This window comes from Symsagittifera roscoffensis, chromosome 9 (assembly GCF_963678635.1).
Source record: "Symsagittifera roscoffensis chromosome 9, txSymRosc1.1, whole genome shotgun sequence".
In the NCBI taxonomy this organism is placed as follows: Eukaryota; Metazoa; Xenacoelomorpha; order Acoela; family Convolutidae; genus Symsagittifera; species Symsagittifera roscoffensis.
The window spans coordinates 16406959-16431913 of record NC_087070.1 but is presented as its reverse complement, the minus strand read 5'-3'; the positions used below and the strand labels follow the sequence as shown (position 1 = coordinate 16431913).

The following is a 24955-nucleotide window of genomic DNA, read 5'->3' as shown; positions in this document are numbered from 1 at the left end:
ATAGATTAGGGTCTGTTTTTTTTTCAAAAAATCCAGCCACTTTTGACTACTTCGAGGAAAGCTCGAACGGGGCAAGAGTGATATTATGTTAAAGCCCTTTTAGTCGTGATCGGATTCTATAGAAAATTGAATAACTTCTTTAAATTTCGAGAAAAATTGGCCCCAAGGTTCGTTTTTCGGACTTATTTAGACAAAGTTTCATGAGAGGCTGACCTCCCAATTCAATTAGACTACAACTTCAACTTTTTTTTACTGCTATCACTACCCAAACTCTTTTTAACCATATTAATTTGTTCATAGTAGATTTTAGCGAATTTAATTGATTAAATACTTAGCATCCCTCTTCTCCCCGTGAAAAAATCCTGGCATTTCCTTATATTACTTTTCCGAGCTTTGCAAGATGACTCGATTAAAAAGAATCACTGTACAATTCCCAATGACCATTCTATGCTGCTGGATTCACGTCAAATTTTGATCGTTAAAACAAGTTTGCTTTCACTAGCGCAAAATAAATTGGTAACATAGTTGTCCTAAATGCCATTTCTGAATCAAGATCGTTGAAAACTTTTATCTCAACACACCATATCTATCATCGTCTTTGAATGATTCCCAACCTTCAACAACAATTCTTCGACGCGTGAAACTGTTGATGGATAAATTTACCTGGCAGGAACCTACCAGGTCATGGCAGGATACAGCTCTTGATTAGTGACACTCCAACACAAAGCTATTGGTCTCGAGTGATGAATGGAAAAAGAGCCCCGAGTGATGAATGGGAAAAATGTGCAAAAGCTTTAATCTTTTCACGGATATGTTGATTAGAAGTTGGAATCACTATCTGACATCGATACCAGTAGATATCATCATTTTTAAATCAAAACCAAGCACAACTGATATTTTCCCAAGTGAATTTTCATTAGGGCGTACCATCAGAGCTAACGTTTCAAACGAGTTACATCAAGAAATAAGTTCAAAACCAATCTTTCTGTTGCGCACTTTAGGGAGGATAGTGCGACAGAATTACCTTACTCCTCGTGTTCGCTTACGAAATAGCTACTCAAGCTACAATCACATCAAACTACAAGCATTACTTGGTAGTCCATTCCATGAGACTATTAGACAGCTTATTCTTTTCCCCATAACAGCAGCCAAACTACTTCGTCAAAGCCGACTCAACAAAATAGGCCTTTTCACGCTTTTCGGAATATTTGGTTGCTAACGATAATTTCGCAATATAACTTTAAAGCCAACAGATCTAATTCGCATGAAATCATTGGGTGTTCTAAGACAGGGTAAATAATGGTGACCGGCAAATAAGACGACAGCCGGTAATACGCAACCGTTTTTGATGGGACTTTAAGACGACGCTATACGCGACTCTCCATTTGGTACTCCTGTGAAATTTAAACAGCTTAAATTGGAACTGCTCATTTTACCGGTAATAACGCCAATTTGGTGTCTTAATTTTTGGTCGTCTTAATGGCCTGTCGGTCGTCTTATTTACATAGCACCGAAAATAATAGTTATCATAGAGATCAGAGGAATAAACTAACAAGACAGATCAAATTACCTTCCTGTCAATCTCAATTCTGAAAACTTCTCAGGTAGAAGTTATTAAATTTCCTCTTGTAACAAAATCCGTCATTCGTGCTTCCAATTTGTATCTCAAGTTTTAATCTGCTCTCTTTTGGTACACTATTACATAATCTGCACCATTAAGCAAGACAAGCTATATTTACGCATTTTTAATTTATAAAACCTAAAAAATCTCTCCCTTTTGGAAAAAAAATGTGGGAGCAGAGAAGCATTATGAAGTGGACCCTAAAGTTAAATTAAATTTAACCTCCACAGTGGGGTTTATACTGTAGACGCATGCACGAAAGTAGTAGAAAGGTTGGCATAGTAATTCAGATTATGGCTTGCAATAAAAAATCTGGGTTAATAAAAAAGGCAGAAATAATCTCCATAGGCGACTAACTTAGGTTACTGCAATAAATGAACGAGAATTTTGGGATTAATTACAACAAGCAGACGAATCATAGAGCAGAAGCACCCATTAGCCGAAAATCCTTTATCTTTTGAATCGATTCATTTTTTCACAGCATTCGATAAAAAATTGGCCAATCGTTGAAGCTTTTATTCAGCAAGTCTTCATTATCTTGAAGTATCCCATTATATTTGAAAAAATAACAATTTATTTCTGAGACTCGGATGGATCCATTCATTATACGCTGCAGAAGAAAAAGCCACTAATCAATTCTGTCTGTTTTTATAGTTCTTGCATAAAATTAACTTTCTCTTAACACCAATACACTGTTTAAATTTTACCGTTTGTCCACTGGGCACTAAATTTTTTGTCTCCTCTTCTCATTTTTTCTGTTACCAATTTACCGCTGGTGCAAAACTACATCAGGTAAAAATATCGCTATTGTAGACAAATTCTGTTGTTACTATCACAAAAAGTGGGGGAATATCTTTTTTAAAAGACCGATTTTCGGTGACCTATTGGGGATTTACGAGACTTGCATTCAGCAGTTAAAGGGTTAAAATTTCCCACAAATTTAATAGGAAACACCCGTAAGCAAGCACACAATTAACGCCGAAAATATGGTGCAAGCTTGCTGAATATCTCAAAAAAAAGCTGGGGACAATTCTCGATTCTCCTTCTAAATTCCTTGGCGCCGAAGGAAAGCATTTAATTATCGATTCCTATGAGCTTTTTATTGGATCTTCTTTTCCCTCTCATTCCTAAACTTAATCAATTAGTTTTTTTAATATTTGCAACGAAAATTTTCAATCCACTTGCCACACGATAAATTAATGAAAGTGCGGTTTTTGAAACAAAATGGCAACAATCTATTGAATAATTTCAATTGCCATAAAACCAATCTTGAAAAAACTCGAAACTTTCTTAAGGATAGCTCCTAACAAAAAGCAACGAACATCAATTTCTAAGTCCAACCGGAGTAGCAACAGCAACTCGGTGCAACAAAAACAACAATACAGTGTTCCCTTCACTGTCATTATTGCAGAAGCACGGTGAGTGTTTCGAATGTTCTTGAACCAAATCCGCGAAAAACCTTACAAAAAAACTTATTTTTACGTTTTTTATGCCAACTTGTATTTGACATTTTCCTAAAAATGACTGGCAGAAACTAAAAGAGTAAACAAATCAGCGGCCAGCAATAGGCGACTAAGCAGACATAGCGAATGCAAAAATTCACATACAAAATGCGGTATAAAAAAATGTGTCACCGTATTAAACAGAGGAAAATGTGATACACTTTACAAAAATCTTTTAAGGGTGTTTTCGTATACTGTTTTTATGTCTACGCTTTGAACAATTAAGAAGTATTTAACCCCAACCTTTGGTACGTTATTAGAACAAAACGATTATTTAAACATTTTTCTTGGTGCTTTATTTGAAATAATGAAAGTCTGGACTCGCTGATTATCACATGTTTCTAAACCCATTAGTTGATTTAATATGTTGAAATATAAAATATTGTTTTTTAAATATCAAAATAAATAAAGAGTCAATTTCTTCTGCTGCAAAGATTGTCCGAAAAACGGAAACATTCGAACAAATGCTCTCAAAATTTAAAGAATTTTTTAAATTATCTTAAAATAACGAATGAACAAGCGTTAAAATGATAACACTCTCCAAAACGTAACGAGTTTGCATTGAAGCACCAAAAATCAAGTAGACACCAATTACGGAACGGTCAGAACAATTAGCGTGAATTTTAAATACAATCAATTGGATTACAGCAAGATCATTAGCTCCCTGAAAACGTGAACTTTCAGTTTCAGCAATTACTAAATTTAACAACAATTTTTCCCAAAAAAAATCTATTTGAATCGATTAGTCCAGAAATTCTAGAAATGTTTTAGCTTCTCGAATTCATGAAATGGAAGAAAAGAAGCAAACTTCGCAAAAGCAGACTGAAGAAGAAAAGCAGAGACCGAACTCGCATTCAGATGCAACTGTAGCTGTAAAAAAGGAAGACATTGAACTCAACAGATACAAAGTTTATGGAGCAGAGGAGGATGAAAATGAACTGAAGCTAGCAGTTCTCAAACATATAGGTAGGTAATTTGATATTTTCTCTTTAGGAGCAAGTGAATGTTTTCGACCAGCAGATGATGCTCAGAAAATCTTCCACGAAATACCAGTAACATTGGCAAAATAAGACTTGAAATGCTGAAATGACGTCGACAACCAAAAAACTTCACCTAAAAACATTTAACACAGGTGAATTTGCATCGCAACACTTACAATACAAACAAAATATCGCGTTAAAGGATAGTGCATCGAAAACTTTCTAAAAACTCGACCTTCAACTTTTTGTTTGTATCGTACGATGTCCATAAACAGCCTAAAAAGCTTTGGGAAAAATTAACCGAGCGACAACCAAGGCGACAATTTTTGGGTAGACCCATGTCGAACCGAAAACCAAACTTGTCATAAAAACTTTAAGGTTTTAACACCTATCCGTATTTAGACACATAATCACATAAGATTATATTTTGCACTCAAAATAAGATAATTAAAGTTGGGTATACAAATAACCCATAGCCAAATCTGTTCAAAACACCGAAAAAATATTTTCAAAGTCAGACTTAGTAACTTAACAAATTACTCAACTTTAATTATCGCGATAAAAAAAACCGTACCAGATAATATAAATGGAACTTTAAAAAACTACTTAAGCCAGGACGAAAACCATGAAGCCGAGAAAACAATCAATGATTTCCAAGACATTTGCGAGAAACTTATTAGAACTAGGAACGATCTTCAACTAATTGCCATCTAAATGATGGTAGTTTTTTTTAAATTACAAGAAATTCAGCATTTCAGAAAAGAAATTTTTCATTCTACGAAATTGACCATTCTTTAAACAACATTATTTTGGGGGGAGTCTTGTACACGATTGCAATAACCTTGCTGATCACAAGGTTAATGACAGAGGGGAAGCTGTGCTTCGCAAACACTAGCGAGAACTCGACAAACATCAGCCCGTAAATTGAAATAAAAAGAGTAGAAATAAGTCTCGAATTAGTAAAAACAAGCGTGTAACACACCACTGGTGCTTCGAATTTTAAGGACTCATAAAAAAGCTGCATACATTGAAAAAAGTGATGCAACCTTTGAGTGTACTCTAACAGCACCCGATAACAGGGCTCGTAATTTCAAAATTTGCTAAAATTTTTTCTATGAGCTGTTTTAATTCAAATTTTAAAAAAACCATTAAATTTCTGAAGTTATTTGAAAAAATTTTAAATGACAGAAAAAATGTCACATCTTGGAAATTAAAAGCATTTGAGCAATCACACTAGGAGATAAAATTTGCATTTCCTGAGAGTATTCTCACATTACACAACTACAGGGTTAAGAAATTCAAATTTTTAAACTTAACTTCGAAAAAAAAATTGAAAACCCATAAAAAAGTCACGTCTCGAAATTTTTTAAAAAAAACCTGAGCGGCCATATTAAGAGATGAGATTCGCAACACCCTCGAGTGATCTTCCAGCCCCTATTTAAAGGGTTGGAATTTCACAATTTGAAACAAAAACATGAAATTTAAGTTTTCTGAAAATTTTTAAAAATTGCAAAAATGTCCTATCTCGAAAACTACAAAAATTGAGCAGTCATATTTGAATACAAGATTTGCAACCCCTGAGAGAGAATATTTTGGGAGCCCCATTACAAGGAAAGAAATTTCAAAATTTGAAACAAAATTTTAAATTTAAGTTTTTTGAAAATTTTTGGGAAAAACTATAAGTCACATCTCGAAAATTACAAAGATTTGAGAAGTCATATCTGGAGGCAATATTTGCAACCCCCACGATATTTCTGACAGCTTCCAACTTGAGGGTTTGGAATTTCGAAAACTTCAAAAAAAATTGAATTTGGGTTTTCTGAATTTTTTTTCAACTCACAAAAAACGTCATATCTCGTAACCCATGAAAAATTGAACAGTCAGAAATGGAAGTGAGATTCGCAACTGCGCAAACTGTTGATAGTATTATGACAGCCCCCAAATAGTGTTAGGAATTTCAAAATTTGAAGAAAAAAAATTACATTTTCTGTAAAACCTTTGAAAAATCACAAAAAACGTCATATATCGAAAACTACAAGAATTTGAGCTATCATATTTGAAGCCAAGATTCGCAATCCTTGAGAGCACTCTGACACTACCCAGCTACAAGGTTGGCAATTCCAAGTTTTTTAAAATATTTTGTAAATAATTTTCCAAAAACTTTTTCAAAAAAAAATCAGAAAAATCGTCTCATCTCGTACACCAAAAATATTTGGGCATTCATAAATGGAGACGAAATTCGAAACCCTTTGGGAACTCTGACAGCACCCAATTTTTGTGTTGCTATCTTTTAACTCAGTGGAACAAACACTAGATTTAAACAGGAAAATCGATTAAAAAAAGAATTCTCAAGCATTACAATATACGATATAGCTTAACCACGCATAGATACGTTATGCCCTTAACTGTTGCAAAAAACGCTTAAAGATGGCAAGATACGTGTCACACGCATTTAAACCTAGCATTGATATAGATTCGGCTACGTCTCGCATTCGATCTGCGACCTAGAAATTATGAGTCTCATGCGCTAACCACTCCGCCAAGGGCGCTTTATAAATCTCAAACAGTAGCAAATGAAGCAGAGAATAGATGCTACAGAAAAACGATGCTAAATTTCCAAAGCTACAGATCGTGATTGTAGCAAAAATGCCACCAAATAAGTGAACACTCATAATAAACATTTTATTTGCGAATAAGGTTAGAAAAAAAAGGTCCGTACTAAAACACTAACGCTCGCAAGTGCAAAAGTGGCTACTACTATGATGGAGGGGTCACTTGCAAATAACCAAGTCCCGTGAGAAAAGGACACCAAAAACTCAAAAGACGTTTAAAAAATTAATTATGATTTTGCCATTCATAAAGATGTCTGTTTTTTTTTCAAACACATTTTATGTTTCGTTGCTTCGTAAAATCTTCCTTCTAACCATTTTAAGGTGGAAAAATCAAAAAAACTGCCAACATTGAATTTTGATGACAAGTAAGTCAACGAATTATTGTTGTTAAAATATAAAATAAGTTGAAGCGAGCATATTTCTTGATATAAGCCAGATACGAATAGTTACAAATAGTTTATTCACAAATTAGTTTTCAAAATTTTAACATGCAAAATGCATGCGTGACCTCTCTATTATAGTTGCTTTTTCGTGGGACCACTCTATCATAGTAGTACCTAAAAATGAATCATGGTGAAAAAAGGACAAAACAGTCCTGTTATCCAAGGAAATGGCAAGCTAAAAATGAATCATGGTGAAAAAAGGACAAAACAGTCCTGTTATCCAAGGAAATGGCAAGAAAATAACATCTATCTGAAATCTGCATTTTCAATCCACGGGAACTTTACTACAGTTAAATACAGATTAATTAATATACTTGATCGGGCAATAAATTTCTAAAGCTACAAAATTGGGAGTTTTGTTTCAGAAAAGAAAAACCGCTTGAAGGTAAGCTCCACGAATAAACTCGCAACATGTGGGAGAGCTTCGATCGCAGTCGCATCATCAAGCCTTATTCGAAAGAATTCAGCTGGCGAATATTCCGAAAGTAGTGACGTTCCTCCGAAAGAGAAGGAAGAACTCGTGCGCAGACATTCTCTTTGGCAACCAATGAAAGTCAAATTCCGACTTCATTCAGGGAAAGAATCGAAAGACTCTAACGACGCTGACAGCGATTAAACAACAGACTTTTAATTAAAATTACTTTGAGAAATTAATTGAAAAAGTATGTTATGGTCAACGAATTTTTTTTGTATATACAGTAATGCACAAAATTAAACGCAAATTCAGGTTTTCTTCTCTAACATGCTAATATTCGAGGATAAATTTTACACTCCTAACTTAACAAAATTTTAACATTGAACGACAGCAAATGATTTAAACTACCCTTTCTGAAAATCTCTGATTTTTGATTTGAAGCACTTACTAGTTAAATCCGGGTCTGAAACTGCCAATTTCCACCATTTGTCATTAGTTTTTCTAAGTGTGAGAAATTGGAAGAAACAACATTGTTCAAGAAAATTTTCACAATGAAAACTGCAATTTTCTCGTTTAAATTGAAAGAATCTTTGATAAAAGTAACTTTCAAATGTTTTCGAGGTACTGAAGAAAGAAAGTAACGCAACCAAACAATTTTCAAAACTGAAAAAATCCCTATGAACCTTGTGATCATAAAATCGTTTCAATCCTTGAGTGAAAACAAGATATTAGAAACACAGTTTTGTGTCACGAATTGAAACACAAAAAAATCTGACAAACAGAGCCCCTCACATCCAAGGAACAAAATTCGTACATTTTGATCCGGAAAAAAAAAACAGAAAATACTTTGAAAATTTTCATTTCATTTTTTGAGAGATGCAACTTCACATCACATTTTCTTGCTCGCTTAAGAAAATTTGCAAATACTGCTATAAGGCTTTCAATAAAAGCTTTGAAAAATGAGCATATTTTATTTGTTTATTAATTTTCTCAAATGTTTTGGATTTTGTCAGATAAAAACTAGGTATATCACTATCAAGGGGCAAAAACTAACATAGAAGTAACCAAATTATTTTGTCTTCTCAAAAACGTTCTCTCATTTTTGTGTTTCCGTTTTCTCTAGTTGTTGAGTTACTTTTTTCTCCAGTTTATGATCGATGTGCTTCATTGAAAATAACCAGGTCCCTTTAGAATGAGAAACCTAGAGCTCTCTAAATGTTTTAAAATTATGATTTCGCCATTCAGAATAGACGTCGCAGTATATTTTTAAACAAATTTTATAATACAATGAGTCGTAAAACCTACCCCCTCATCATTTTAAGATGGAAAGTTTGAAGAATCTCCAAAATTAAGTAATGACATTAAGTAAACCCAATCAATGTTGTAAAAATGTTATAAAGCGAGCATAGTTTTTGTTATAAATAGTAATTACAATTTTCAATTTGAAAATTTGACTCAAAATACTTCGCGAAATTTCTGAAAACAATAATTTATATTAAATTAAATTTCAAAATATAACAAGCGCACCTTGGATTTTCACAAAACATTAATCAAAAAGACGATAAACATTCAATTTACGAATTTTACTTACAAAATTTCACACAAATTGCAATTTTCAGCAATCATGTTATAAAAATATCTATTCACAGTTGACCTCTAAAATCAGTTTTAGTAGTCATTTGTGATTGACTATGTAACACCGTTCAGTCAAGTTATAAGTGAAGAAACGAAAACTACATCAACTGCTGCGTTATTTTGAATCAACTATACTGAACTAAGCTCAAACACATGGCGAACATGAGCAGTAAAACCTTGAATATACAAGGGGAGAGATCCCTTGCCTAGGGAGGTTAAATTCATGTTACATACATACATAAGAGTGAAAGGGCCAGAGACATTATCTCTTGTTTTACTCCTCAATCTGTCGGAGCCAATTTGTGGTTTGCTTTGGACAACGTATTTAGGAATGTAACCGCTGAAAAGCCAATGGCGCTAGAAACAGAATTCGAACCTTTTTTTTGTGACAGCATGCAATCAATCCAATTCAGATTGATGAATCTAAAAAGTTTCTCATCCGAGCATAATCTGACAAACTAAGCTCAAGTAAAAAAAAAGCAGAAGCTCAAGACGTATTGACAACTCTGGAATTAGCTCCAGTATTGCAATTGATAAATATTAAATATAACTAAAAGACTTAGAATTTCAAATTGAGAATCTCAAATTCAAGGGTAAGGAATTTCAAATTTAAAAAAATTCTGAAATTTTTGAAAATAACCAAACGTCATATCTCAAAAACTAAATAGAATTGAGCAGCCCTTTATGGAGGCAAGAGCCGCGACCCCTGAGAGTACTCTGACAGCCCCCAACTACAAGATAGAGAATATCAAAAGTCAAAAAGAGATTTTTAATTTCAGTTTTCTGACAATTTTAAGAAAAAATCAATAAAAAAACTGTTCCAGTCGGTCCTATTTGGAAGTTTGACCTTGATTTGGCAGTTTGATTTTGATTTATAGGAAAAAGTAATTTTCGAAAAAGTCGAACCGACCATGTCATACTCAAACTTCTTGCGACAACTGAAAATCAGAAGTTATTTTTATCAGAAGACTCAAATCAGAATTGCGGGAAAATCGATAAAAATCAGAGCAGAGTAAAAAAAATCTGTTCGCAATTGTACTGAAATCAAAACTTGAGTAGAGCTGTCTTGTTCCTGATAGAGAGCATCGCCAAGTCCTACGAGAACACCATTGCAGGGCGAAATGAAATCTTCATTGGGCAGGCAGACAAGTGAAGCTGCCCAATGGTTCAGAAAACTAAACTTCTTGAATTAAACCTACTTATCACAAAAAACTTCTAGAGTTGCTTTACTCATATTATTCACCTATTACTAGTGTCGCGTCACTATGTGAGTACATCATTTAATTTTTCGAGTGCATTTCGTATGTTAATGTTGATAAGAGGCGAGCTTTAGGTTGATCCATCTGAAATGAATCAGAGGTCCACTGTCTATTGAAATCTAATGGTATACTAGAGCTACCAACCCAGTTTTTAAGGGCGTTCCGTGGTTTAGGTATTCAGCGACCTATCCATGGGGACGTTCTTATTTCTAGAGTGGGGGTATTTTGGTAGCTGTAACACGATTTTGTAGTCTCATTGCCTATGCGAACCCAATTGGCTCCGACTTAATGAGGTATAAAAGCAAAGAGTGTCCCTGACCCTTGAGCCATTTCTTATTACCCTTGGCCTATTCTTCTTAACGTTATATGTGACATAAACAGACGCTAATCGTCATATCTCGAAAACTTACCACATTTGAGCAGTTATTTTTGGAGGCACGATTCGCAAACCCTGAGAACACGAGAAAACTCTGACAGCTCCCACTACAGAAATGGGAACTCTAAATTGTGATGAAAAAAAAATTAAAATCAAATTTTCTAAAAACTTTTTTTTAAAAAATTGAAAAAACGTCAAACCTCGAAAAATACAAAAATTTGAGCAGTCATACTTGAAGCATAAAAACACCTGGGAAAGCCCTGAGAAAGCCTCACTATAGAGATGGTCATTTCAAATTTTGTGAAACTTTTATATCAAACTTCTTTGAAAAAACTTTTAAGAAACGTCAAATCTCAAAAACTACAAGGCTTTCAGAAATTATTTTCAAAAGCAAGATTTGCAACTCCTATAACTTTTCTAACCGTTTCCAACTACAGGGTTGGAATCTTCGAAGTTTTTAAATGTTTAAAATCTAAGTTTTTAAAAAATTTTTGAAAAACTCATAGAAAAAACTTCATCTCTCGAAAACTATAATGATTTGAGAAGTGAGATTTGGAGTATTCTAAGAGCCACCAACTACAGGGTTGCAGTTTTTAAATCTTCAAAAATTAAATTTTCTAAAAGTTTTTGGAAAATCTCGAAACCTGCCGAATCTCGTAGCTTAAAAAGAATCGGTTATTCAAGATTGATGTCTTTATTGGTCCTTGTTGTCGTCTCATTGAACCTGTAGATTTTTGAAACACCAAAATGCAGTGGTTAATTATAGAGAAACTACGCTGTTAAACTTTTATCAATTTTTCAAGAAATAACGGCCATGTAAAACTGCCATTCAATAGCTAAACAGCAATTATGCTTGGCTTTTATCTGCGTTTTTGTAAATTGGATTTTTTAAAATTGCGCCAGTCCCCCGGATTGTCCCAATCAAAACCGCCGATGCAAAAGAAAAAGGACATTAACGGCGTTTTCAGTGATTTCGTAATGAAAGGGATGCTCGGAATATTCCGGAATAAAAATTTACAAAGTTTCGATTTGAGACAGGATCTTCCTGACAATTGTAAAAACTGCTATTTTGTCCAATAACCACCAAAAAAAAAGACAATGGGATTTGAGAGACGAATATCAGTTGAAGGATAACAAGAGAAAAAGGAGGCCTCTCATTGTGATAACACGACACGATAAGGCACTTAACTGGAAAAGATTAGACAAAAGGAAGGTCCAGTGGGTATCCGGAGCCAATCCGTACACTCCCGTGCCACGAAGCCGGGGAGATAACGACAATATCTTCGAGAGAACACGGAATTGGAAGCCCGGTGCCTAAAAACTGTTGGAGACTTTAGATACCTATTTTAGAAACTGTAATGCCCTGAACGATTTAATTAAATCCAATTTTGTTTAGTGTTTCAGATCATGAGTAGTAAGAGTCGAGGAAAGAGTCAATCCTTCTCCAATAGATTTAGTATATAACTCTAAAAAAAAACATAGTGAATTATCGTTTTCTAGCCGTGTCTTCAAAAGTAATCACGTAGTCTGGGGATCCGAGACCCAGCTATGTGTTTATTTTCGCATGTAAAGGAAAACTGATCAAAAATCGTTTGACTGATGTCGTTAAATGGTAGTTTTATACTTAGCCCTCAGCAGACCAGAAAAAAAGGCTAGGTATAGACGGTTAACAACTAGTACAATTAAGGTAACTGACGTCAGCCAGTCGACAATAGGTACTTTTTCTACGCTCCGTCACTGTGTGTTGTATGGGCGAATGTTACAAAGACGTTTTTATGGCGTTCCTGGGTGGGCCTAATAAACACAATAGATCGTCACGATCAGCAAAAGTTTCAGCGACGAACCCTAAGCTCCGGGCCTATGCCCGAGTTAGAGGCCTTGATGTCTTGTAATGTGCTAGGCGGAATGTGCGGACTCTCCCCCTGGTACAAATTAGCTTTTTAACCCAGTTAAGACCAAAAAGTTCCGGGGGTCGGAGGGTTAGGTGGGAAGTCATGAGCCCGCTTATTCCGAGGCCCATAGACTAAAAACAATTGAAGAAAAAACGTAAAACCAAAAATAGTGTAAAAACAAGAAAAAACCAAAAAGCAATTTACTTGAAAACGAAATATTCCAAAAACAGTAAAAAACCCAAAATGAACAAAAACAGGAAAAAAAGCATAAAATTACAGCTTATATATTATTTCTGGACAAGATGTGATCTGACTTTCCTATTTGTTGATGTTTCCGATTGGTTTATATTATTTCTTATGGAAAGATCGAGTGTTTTGGTGATTGGTTAGCTACCCTCCCTCGAGTACTGTTGGAGTGGAGGGTAGACCGGAGGGTAGACTGGCAAGCTGACAGACGTGTTCCAGACGCAACAGGGGACAATAGGACATTATCCGCAACGACTGTTTGCCATCATTACCACAATTTTAGTATCGTTCGGGTACTACTTCAATAAACTTAGATGGTGGGGGACACAATTGGCGCGGTCCTATTATACCCTCTATTGATTAGGGGTCTTACTTCTGGTGTTTTGGTGTAATGGAGGGTATATTGATATTGATTAACGACTACAAATAGGTTATTACCCTTATTATAAATATCCTCTTGCTATTTAGACACAAAAACACCCTAATTTTGTCGAAAATACCGATTTTTTACCAGAGTGTTAACCCCAAATTTTTGGATATCCAGGTTTTTCCGAACAATATAAAGCTTCTGTGTAGTAAGCTACTACATAGTTTAAACCCTAATTAAAGAAACCGCGCGGAAAAAGACTCAGTAGAAGTTGGCAAAAATAAGTTTTTTGATCAGATTTTTTCCGTAACTTGCGAATTTCGTCAATATGTTTTCAGGATTGAGTTTTTGAGTTTTTGCAATAGGAGCTTGCTAGCATATAAGTTCAGTTACTAGACAAGTTTTAAAATAACGCCCAAATAGCTCCGTGGATAGAGGTAGAGACTTAAAGAATGGAAAAGGATGAAATCGGAGGGTCCAAATCCGATAGTTTTTGGCCCAATTTTTGCTTGCAGGACTGTACAGAACTGCTGCGCTCGTTTCGAGTATTTTTATGCATTTTCAGTAAGAACAAAAACTACATCAACTGTTGCGTTATTTTGAATCAACTATACTGAACGAAGCTCAAACACTTGGCGAATATGAGCAGTAAACCTTGAATTACAAGGGGAGAGATCCCTTGCCTAGGGAGTTTAAAATCATGTTACATACATACATAAGAGTGAAAGGGTCTATAACCAAGGGCCAGAGACAATAACTCTTGTTTTACTCCTCAATCTGTCGAAACCAATTTGTCGTTTGCTTTGGACAACGTATTTAGGATTGTAACAGCTGAAAAGCCTATGGCGCTAGAGACAGAATTCGATCCTTTTTTTTTTTTTGTGACAGCATGCAATCAATCGAATTCAGATTGATGAATCTAAAACGTTTCTCATTCGAGCATAATCTGACAATATAAGCTCAAGTAAAACAAATCAGAAGCTCAAGAGGTATTGAGTTAGCTCCAGTAATGCAAATGATAAATATTAAATATAACTAGAAGGCTGAAAAGTTCAAATTGATAATCTCAAATTCAAAGTTTAGGAATTTCAAATTGAAAAAACATTCCGAACTTTCAAAATAACCAAACGCCATATCTCAAAAACTAAATACAATTGAGCAGCCCTTTATGGAGGCAAGAGCCGAAACCCCTGAGTGTACTCTGACAGCCCCCAACTACAGGATAGGGAATTTCACAAATAAAAAAAAAGATTTTTAATTTCAGTTTCTGACAATTTTAAGAAAAAATCAATTAAAAAACTGTTCCAGTCGGTCATATTTGGAAGTTTGACCTTGACTTGGCAGTTTGATTTTGATTTTTAGGAAAAAGTAATTTTCGAAAAATTCGAATCGACCATGTCATACTCAAACTTCTTGCGACAACTGAAATCAGAAGTTGATTTCATCAGAAGACTCAAATCAGAATTGCGGGAAAATCGATAAAAATTAGAGCAGAGTAAAAAAAATCTGTTCACAATTGTACTGAAATCAAAATTTGAGTAGAGTTGTCTTGTTCCTGATAGAGAGCATCGCCAAGTCCTACGAGAGCACCATTGCAGGGCGAGATAAAATCTTCATTGGGCAGGCAGACAAGTGAAGCTGCCCAATGGTTCAGAAAACTAAACTTCTTGAATTAAACCTACTTATCACAAAAAACTTCTAGAGTTGCTTTACTCATATTATTCACCTATTACTAGTGTCGCGTCACTATGTGAGTACTTCAATTATTTTCTCGAGTGCATTTCGTATGTTTATATTGAGAAGAGGCGAGCTTTAGGTTGATCCATCTGAAATGAATCAAAGGTCCACTGTCTAAAAAAATCTAATGGTATACTAGAGCTTCCAACCCAGTTTTTAATGGCGTTCCGTGGTTCAGGTATTCAGCGACCTATCCATTGGGACGTTCTTATTTCTAGAGTGGGGGTATTTTGGTAGCTGTAACAAGATTTTGTAGTCTCATTGCCTACGCGAACCCAATTGGCTCCGACTTAATGAGGTGTAAAAGCAAAGATAGTGTCCCTGACCCTTGAGCCATTTCTCTTACCCTTGGTCTATTCTTCTTAAAGTCATATGTGACATAAACAAACGCTAATCGTCATATCTCGAAAACTTACCAAATTTGATCAGTTTTTTTTTGGAGGCACGATTCGCAAACCCTGAGAAGACGAGAATACTCTGACAGCCCCCACTGCAGAAATGGGAACTCTAAATTCTGATGAAAAGAGAACAAAAATCAAATTTTCGGAAAACTTTTCTAAAAAAATGAAACTCTCGAAAAATATAATGACTTGAGCAGTCATAATTGAAGCATAAAGCCACCTGGGAAAGCCCTGAGAAGGCCTCACTATAGAGATGGTCATTTCAAATTTTGTGAAACTTTTATATCAAACTTCTTTGAAAAAACTTTTAAGAAAACTCAAATCCCAAAAACAACAAGGATTGGAGAATTCATATTCAAAAGCAAGATTTGCAACTCCTATTTTTTTCTCACGGTTTCCAACTACAAGATTGAAATCTTTGAATTTTTTGAATGTTCAATATATAAGTTTCTGAAAAACTCATAGGAAAAACGTCATCTTCAAACAGCTTTAATTGAAGAAAACTACAATGATTTGAGAAGTGAGATTTGCAAGATTTGCATCCCTGAGAGTACTCTAACAGCCGCAAACTACAGGGTTACAAATTTTGAATATTCAAAAATTTTCAAAAATTAATTTTCTAAGACTTTTTGAAAAACTTCGAAAACTGCCGAATCTCGTAGCCTAAAAAGATTTGGTTATTGAAGATTGATGTCTTTATCGGTTCTTGTTGTCGTCTCATTGAAATTGTAGATTTTTGAAACATCAAATTGCAGTGGCCAATTATAGAAAAACTACATTGTTAAACTTTTATTGATTTTTCAAGAAATCACGGCCATGTAAAACTGTCATTCAATAGCTAAACAGCAATTATGCTTGGCTTTTATCTGCATTTTTGTAAAACGACTTTTTAAGATTGTGCCATTCCTCCGGTTTGGTGCAATCAAACCCGCCGGCTCAATCAATTGAAAAGGACATTAACGGCGTTTTTAGTCAATTCGTAACAAAAAGGATGCTCGGAATATTCCGGCATAAAAATTTACAAAATTTCGATATGAGCTAGGATCTTACTGAGAAATGTAAAAACTGCTTTTTTGTCCAAAAAGCTCCAAAAAAACATACAACAGGATTTGAGAGACGAATATCAGTCGAAGGATAACAAGAGAAAAAGGAGGCCTCTCATCGTGATAACACGACACGATAAGGCACTTAACTGAAAAAGATTAGACGAAGGAAGGTCCATCCAGTGGGACTTCCGGAGCCGATCCGTACCCTCCCATGCCACGAAGTCGGGGAGATAATGACGTTATCCTCGGGAAAACACGGAATTGAAAGACCGGTGCCTAAAAAGTGTTGGAGATTTTAGATACCCATTTTAGATACTGAAATGCCCTGAACGATTTAATTAAATCCGTATTTGTTAAGTAATTCAGAGCATGAGTAGTTAGAGTCGAGGAAAGAGTCAATCCTTCTCCAATATATTTAGTATATAACTCTCAAAAAAACATAGTAAATTAACGTTTTCTAGCCCTGTCTTTAAAAGTAATCACGTATTCTGGGGATCCGAGACCCAGCTATGTGTTTTTTTTCGCATGTAAAGGAAAACTGATCAAATATCGTTTAACTGATGGTCTTAAACGGTAGCTTTATACTTAGCCCTCAGCAGACCAGAAAAAAAGGCTAGGTATAGGCGGTTAACAACGAGTACAATTAAGGTAACTGACGTCAGCCAGTCGACAACAGGTACTTTTTCTTCGCTCCGTCACTGTGTATTGTATGGGCGTGTGTTACATAGACGTTTTTATGGCGTTCCTGGGTGGGCCTAATAAACACAATCGATCGTCACGATCAGCAAAAGTTTCAGCGACGAACCCTTAGCTCCGGGTCTATGCCCGAGTTAGAGGCCTTGATGTCTTGTAATGTGCTAGGCGGAATGTGCGGACTCTCCCCGTGGTACAAATTAGCTTTTTAACCCAGTTAAGACCAAAAAGTTATGGGGGTCGGAGGATTCGGTGGCAAAAAACATGAGCCCGCTTATTCCGAGGCCCATAGACCAAAAACAATTGAAGAAAAAACGGAAAACCAAAAATAGTGTGTAACCGAGAAAAAGCCAAAAAGCAATTTACTTGAAAACGAAAAGTACCAAAAACAGTAAAAAACCCAAAATGAACAAAAACAGGAAAAAAAAACATAAAATTACAGCTTATATATTTTTTCCGGACAAGCTGTGATCTGACTTTCCTATTTGTTGATGTTTCCGATTAATTTATATTATTTCTGATGGAAAGATCGAGTGTTTTGGTGGTTGGTTAGCTACCCCCCTCGAGTACTGTTGGAGTATTCAAGCAGCACATTAATTATATTTTTGCTGGTGACCGGAGGGTAGACTGGCAAGCTGACAGACTGGTTCCAGACGCAACAAGGGACAATAGGACATTATCCGCAACGACTGTTTGCCATCATTACCACAATTTTAGTATCGTTCGGGTACTACTTCAATAAACTTAGATGGTGGGGGACACAATTGGCGCGGTCCTATTATACCCTCTATTGATTAGGGTTCTTACTTCTGGTGTTTTGGTGTAATGGAGGGTATATTGATATTGATTAACGACTACTAATAGGTTATTACCCTTATTATAAATATCCTCTGCTATCAGGATATTTATAATAAGGGTTTACCAAAGTGTTTACCCCAAATTTTTGGATATCCAGGTTTTTCCGAACAATATAAAGCTTCTGTGTAGTGAGCTACTTTATAGTTTGAGCCCCTAATTGAAGAAACCGCGCGGAAAAAGACTCAGTAGAATATGGCGAAAATAAGTTTTTTGATCAGATTTTTTCCGTAACTTGCGAATTTCGTCAACATGTTTTCAGGATTGAATTTTGGAGTTTTTAGCGGTGAAGTGATAAAAAATTTTTGCAATAGAAGCTTGCTAACATATAAGTTCAGTTACTAGAACAGTTTTAAAGTAACCCCCGAATAGTTCCGTGGATAGAGGTAGAGACTTAAAGATCCGAAAAGGATGAAATCGGAGGGTCCAAATCCGATAGTTTTTGGCCCAATTTTTGTTTCTAAACCATTTTTGGTCCGTTTTTTGCATTATTCCAGGACTGTACAGAGCTGCTGCTTTCGTTTCAAACATTTTAAAACTATATAGGTAGTGATAAAAGGCCAATTTAGCAAACGCGTTTTTGCTGATCACTCAAAAAGTAACGAGCCGATTGGAAAGATTTTAGTACTATAAATCGACGTTTTTATTACTTTTTTGACCCGCAATGGTTTTTTGGTTGATAATTTCAGCAAAGAATGTTTTTTTTTTTAGAATTTATCAGTTTGGAGTGTCCAAATATAGGGAACAATCCGAGCGACGGAAATTTTTATAAAACCCCGTTTTTATCCCACAAGGTAGGTTGACTGGTTCAACTAACCTTGTTTTAAGCAAAATTGACCCCAATCAGAGGCTTTACCGCGGCGAAAACAATTGATTTCGTGATTTTTTGGGGAACCCTCCAAAGTAACCCTCCGGAGACTGTTAAGACCCTTAACAACCCTCCTGAGTGAAAAAATTTTGAGGAACCCTCCTAAGTAGTTCAGATAAACCCCCTGGAATAGATTTAGTCTATTGGCTTAAGTTTTGGCACTAGCCAGAGGCCTCTTCGAAACCAGAGTTGAAAATTAGGAAATCTGAGGGAGCCCTCCGAGGTAACCTTTCGGAGTGTACTAAAGCTCTTAGAAACCCTCCTTAGTAAAGGTAGAGGAACCCTCCGAAGCAACTTAGGTGTTTAAGGTACCCTCCGAAGTAAACCTCCGTAGTAAGTCAAGCGTTTTGAATACCCTCCGAAGTAACCCTACGGAGTCAGTTAAGTCCCGTAACAACCCTCCTTAGTGAAATTCAGAGGGACCCTAATTCAGAGATACATCAAATTTCTCTTCAAAGTTGAAATAGAAGGTGAATTACCTACGGGGTGTGTATATTAGGAATGAAAAAGTCAGTTGACCCGGAGATTTGCGATCAACTTTGGATTCTAGATCGGGTTCATCAGAAGTACCCGAACAAATTTTTTCGAGTGTTATTTTGGCTGTGTGGTTGCCTTGAGCTACGTCGTAGGAGGTCTCGGGCAATCCGGGGACATATTGAAGAAGACCTCGATGAGTGTATTAGGCTATACACACTCACTTGAGAAAAACAAATTGTTCCCTAATCTCGTGCACTTGGAACTGTTCGAGTGTGGGAGAGCTTTTGCTTAGAATCTAAGTATTTTCAATCAGAGGTTGCCTTGAGCGTCTTAGAGAGACAGCTTGGGCAATCGCAGGACATATAGAAGAATACCTCGGTGAGTGCAGTAGCAGAGAGACACTCTCCTGGACTTCGTTCATTTGGAGTGTTCCAAATGAAAGAGGTTTTTTTTAAGATTACGTTTTATATTATCCATAAGCCATCACTGCTATTTTACAACGAATTGTTTATATTTAAACGAGGCAGTGATTTGATACGTCTGCAGCGGTAAAGTGATACTGATACTAGAGATCGCTGTCGCCTATAGGCTGTGTTGTTATTCTATTGTTCATTGTGATTTGTGTGTCGGTTATTATATCTTGTGGATTTTTTCGATACTATTATACACTAAGTGTTTGAGCTGAGTTAAAAATAACTCAACCCTTTGTTAAACCTTTTTGATTTATTCATAGAATCTCTGAGAGACTAAGAAGATATTTTTAGACATTGAAAGAATTAAGAATTGAGTACATAGGCACGCGTGAGTTTTCTTTATTTTGTGGAAGAGGTGCTATAAACTTTTTCTCTCTCTCTCTCGCTCTCTCTGTATATATATATATATAATTTTTATTTATATATATGTATATATATATATATATATATATATATATATATATATATATATATATATATATAAACAAATAAACCTCATTAATCTTGAAATATAGAGAGGAGGGTCTCGTTAGGAGAAGTGACTAAGCATCCCAGGCTGAGCACGGGAAGCACGCGCAGATTTAGGCCGCGTTGCAGCCAATCTTCTCTTAGCAGCAGCTCCGACGTTTTAGCTAGTGAGGCAACGAGTGAAAGTCGTAGTGATCTTTTAGTGAGCGGAATGAAACTATGAAGCGAGAAGAATCTAGATGGTGATGAAGGGCGAAACGCTGAGGTCGAGTCGGTAAACGTGACACAAAACGATCCCTTCGAGGAAGGGGAACAAACGCTGATCCGAACCGACCGTCACAATCTCGAAGATCTAGAAGGGTCCGGAGACGAATTTGAGCGGGAAAGAATCGACGAATCTCAGAAGACCTCGGAGCGTTCGGAGGTCAATGCAGGAGAGGAAGTGTTATTCAAAAGGACTTCTAGATAGGAGACCAAGAAAATAGTCGGAGAAAGGAGAAATCATCTCTGACTAAACACAGTAAGAACGCAATGATGTCGAGCATAAGTACCAGGGAAGAGCAATCGAGTTCAAGAGCAAAAAAGAGCTTTAAAACGTTAAATGATGAACCCATGATATCGCTGCAATTTGATGGACTATCTTCTGGCTTCGACCTTCCAGGTTTAATGCACTCGGGCAGGGATTTCACTCATAGCCCGAAACAAGAAAAAAATAAGAAAACGATGTCCAATTCGCCATCAAGACCGATGTCAGATGGGATAACGATAGGAGCGTCCTCGACATTCGATGGGCTGATGATGTCGATGAACACGCAGGAAGGTGGTGCGTCATCGGGCACTAGGCTACAACCTCAATGTCGTCATCGTTTCTCGGTTTGACCCCAGTGTTGGGAACGGCTAGTGGTGTTAGAGATATCTTTGCTAAAGTAATGCCAGGCCTTGAAGAACTACGGCAAGATATGACGAAAAGAATAGACCGAGTGGAGGAGAGGGCTCAGCACGGCCATGAGAGGCTGAGAGACGAGCTGGAAGACGCAAAATCACAAGCAAAAAGCGACCAGGCCCAGTTGATTCAAAACACCGATCAGTGTCTTGCGGAGAGTGTGGTTCTAGCTACCAAGGAGTCTGAAGAAAGAGACAGCAGAATGACACAGGAGATCGACCTACTGTTGAACGATCATGACAACACCTATGCTCAAACGATGACAACTTGGAGAAAAGATTGGATGCTAAGGCTAATCTTATGATGCGGAAGCTTGATGAACTCTTGAGCAGCAGCAACCAAGAAAATTGTTCCGGTCAAAGGGAGAACTCGCGTCAGGCTGATGACGGATTAAGAGCCCCCAGACACGCAGAAGCTCCCCCGAGATCGAAAAGAAGTTTTGAGCCTAAACATAGAGAGAAACCTAAGGAAGCCACACCAGGGGCACGTTTGCCCACAGTGCCGCATGTTAGATGGGTTCCAGATTTGACCACAGTTTCACATGATTTTACAATGTACATTTCAATGTTTGAACCATTAAACAAGTCTCTTGAGACGTTTTTTTTTTACTAAACTCTCAAAGTCTACTGAGAGAGGAGAAAATTCACGAAAGACACTCAAGAAACCGAAGTCGTACAAAGATGAAACCAATGGCTGCATTGATACTTGGATAGAGGTAACGAAGTTACCCTTTGAGGAAGAAAACCTCTGGAAGAAACAGGAATGTAGTGCATTAACTAGCAACATAGAAGGCACGGCCCTAAGCTGTGTGATAGTGAAAAGGACAAATGAACGTGACTGTGCTCGCAAAGTCTTTGACATCCTGTTGAATCGTTTCAGCTCGGTTGTGCAAGGGCATCAGGCGGTGGTGAAGTTTGAAAAGAGTCGCCAAAGAGATGATGCGTCCATTCACAAATCTTTGGATGACCTCGGACTGCTCACAAGGAGAAGTAATCCTGACGAGAGAAACTCAGAAAGGAACTCAGCCATAGCTTCGAAACTCATGGACGGAGTAAAGAGTGATGAACTGCAAACCATGCTAACCAACCAGTTTTCCTTGTCAGCGGACTCCGTGCCCACGCTTGATGACTTGCGCAGGAAATCGCGTGAATATCTATCTGCTCATAAAGCCAAAGGCTCAGAATCGCTACAAAATTTACGGCAACCACAGCGGAATGAAAACCAGCCCAAGTTCTGGTTTGTATAAACCTCGTGATGACATGAACAAAAGGAGTTCATGCGCTAATTGTGGTTCGCTGGACCATCACGTCTCAGCCTGTTCCACTTATAAACAAAACAGGAAAGCGATTGCTTAATTTCTTGATGACATTGACGCAACTGACGATGACCACGGAGAATATGTGAGAGGGCTCAAAATTAAGTATGAACCAAGATGTTACTTTTGCATTTTGGAAGGGCATTTTAAATCGGACTGCACTCAGTTTTGGGATGCATTAGCAGACGTGAAGCATCCCCGCCTTCAAGAGGCGCTTTCGAGCGTGATGGCTAGTCGAGCGCGCCTGACGAACGAAGCTGAGTCGCGGAAGAAAGAACTGTCGCAAGGCATCTTCACATCTAGGAAAATGAACCAGCTAATACGCTCAACGTAGATCATGGCCTAGCGGCTCGGACCACATAAAGAAGGTTCAACAAGAGTTAGCTACGAAAGAAGTTGAACAATGGGTGAGGTCTGAACTTGAAAACACAGAACTGCGCGAGAAACTGGATAACCTACAGAAGACCGTGAAATAAGAAAACAATCATGAATGCAAGAAACGGGGTTTGAAGTTGAATGTCATCTCAGGGAAAATTTTTGGTATGACGAGGGAGGGGAGCAAAATAATGTCAGTCATATCGGAAGCGGGCTATCAGGCGGTGAAGAACTTCAGCGAGCCGTCAGAAATCATTCTGGTACACCTGGATGTCTATGCAGATTACTTGAGGGAAAAAGACTCCAAGTTGGGTTCTAGGGCTGTGAGAGCGTTACTTACAACAGTTGGGCCGAGATTGATGAGAGCAGACGGACATGATATAGAAGTCTACGGCCCATACCCGATTCTGATGAAAATGGATGGCAGCTGGACCGATATGCGCTTCAGTAGGTCGGATTTGATACCGACTAATATCAGACTGGCTGCGGCTAATCAGGGCGGAATCTCTCTGGATCAGCTTTCTGGTTGTCAAAAACTTGGACGAATCCGACCAGTTCATCCTAAGAGGCGACCGCATACGCAACTTCGACGTTACAATCGACCTCAAGGACGGGTTTATACGATTCAAGGACCCAGAGAGGAAGTAGGAAAAGAAATCTGTTAATAAGATCTTGATTAATCAAGAGAAGGTGCCAATTTTCCTAGATCGGAAAGTTAAATTAAAACTAAACCAAGCTGCAGTGGCGGTGAGGATGAGGAGTTTAAATGAACTTATTAACAGAAGACAAGTATGTCTGGTCCCAACCCCAACAGTAAGAGCTCAGCTTTCTCAGGATAAAGCTTCTCACTCACACAGAACGGGCTATGTGTGATTGTTTTGTTGAGCCCACAGGCAACAGCGGTGACGATACAAAGTGGAAAAAAGTTTGGCTATGCGTTGCCTCGAAACACAGAGTATCAGATTTTGGAGAACTGGAAGAGGTTTGAAGAAACTGAGTGTCCATTACATGCCAACCATGAATGTATATTGAAGAGAATAAATGAATTGAAGTCTTTTAAAAAGTGTTTTCCATGAAATCAGAGACAGACGATGGGCTGTCTAGTTGCTCGAATTTCCCTGAGAGACAGACAGACACTGAATTAGCGGAAAGCGAACCACTCCTACCGGAGATAGAACACCTGAAAGGCAAAGTTTTGGATAAGTAACTGGACTCCCTTAGAGCAGTGTTGAATCGGAACGCAGACTTCTTTCGAAGCACAAAGCCGACATAGGTTGTTGCTATTTTTCAGAACATGTGATAAAGATAGAAGATGGTTCGGTATCTCACAGGAAAGGGCTAGGGAATGACTTCACATAAGTCAGAATCATGCAGGCAAGAAATTGAGATTTTAATGAAATCTGACATGATTGAGCCATCGAAGTCCCGTGGACCTGTGGCGTGGAAATGGCTAATAAGAAAGGGGGCAACTTAGATTTTGCTCTGATTTCAGCTACTTGAACGCAGTAACGATAAAAGATGCATATCCGATCCCCCGCATCGATGAAAGTCTCTCAAAGTTGGGAGACGCAAAATTCTTCACGACGTTGGATTTGGGCTCTGCATTCTGGCAAGTGCCCCTCAGGAAACGGGATCGAGAGAAAACGGGCTTCGAATGTGAACTGGGGACTGCTCCAGTGGAAAAGAATGCCCTTTGGACTATGCAACGCGATGGCTAAATTTCAAAGATTGATGGCCCAAGCACTCACGGATGTAGCAAAGAAGTGTCTGTAACTCATAATGTGTTACGTTGATGACATTGTGATCGCGACACCAACCCTGGAGGAGCACATAGAAAGACTGGTCGAAGTCTCTACTTGTTTGAAACGGGCCGGCCTGAAATGTAAGCCCTTCAAATGTGAGATCCCGAGGGACTCAATAACGTATCTGGGTCACCTTGTAGACAAGCACGGAGCA

At 37.3% G+C, this 24955-nt stretch overlaps 2 protein-coding genes across 6 annotated transcripts in view; one reads left to right on the top strand and one right to left on the bottom strand.

Annotated features, from left to right (window-relative positions):
• LOC134854908 (protein arginine N-methyltransferase 5-like) overlaps positions 1-24955 on the bottom strand; it is a 568964-nt gene that overhangs the window by 97866 nt on the left and 446143 nt on the right. The window lies entirely within an intron of this gene.
• Positions 1408-8029, top strand: LOC134854330 (uncharacterized). 3 transcript variants are annotated; one of them, XM_063870545.1, is made up of 4 exons: positions 1408-1604; positions 1983-2413; positions 3895-4089; positions 7524-8027. In XM_063870545.1, the coding sequence occupies exons 3-4, from the start codon at positions 3912-3914 to the stop codon at positions 7772-7774; spliced, it is 429 nt and encodes a 142-aa protein (XP_063726615.1). In that variant the 5' UTR covers positions 1408-1604; positions 1983-2413; positions 3895-3911; the 3' UTR covers positions 7775-8027. The 3 variants fall into 3 exon arrangements, with proteins under 3 accessions (XP_063726615.1, XP_063726614.1, XP_063726616.1); XM_063870544.1 differs by having other exon boundaries at positions 1408-1660; XM_063870546.1 differs by lacking the exons at positions 1408-1604; positions 1983-2413 and adding an exon at positions 2481-3039 and having other exon boundaries at positions 7524-8029.

Coding starts and splice junctions, on each gene's coding strand:
- LOC134854330 (XM_063870546.1), top strand. CDS start 3,912: ATGGAAGAAAAGAAGCAAACTTCGCAAAAGCAGACTGAAGAAGAAAAG. Junction 4,090..7,523: donor AGCAGTTCTCAAACATATAG/GTAGGTAATTTG, acceptor GTTTTGTTTCAG/AAAAGAAAAACCGCTTGAAG.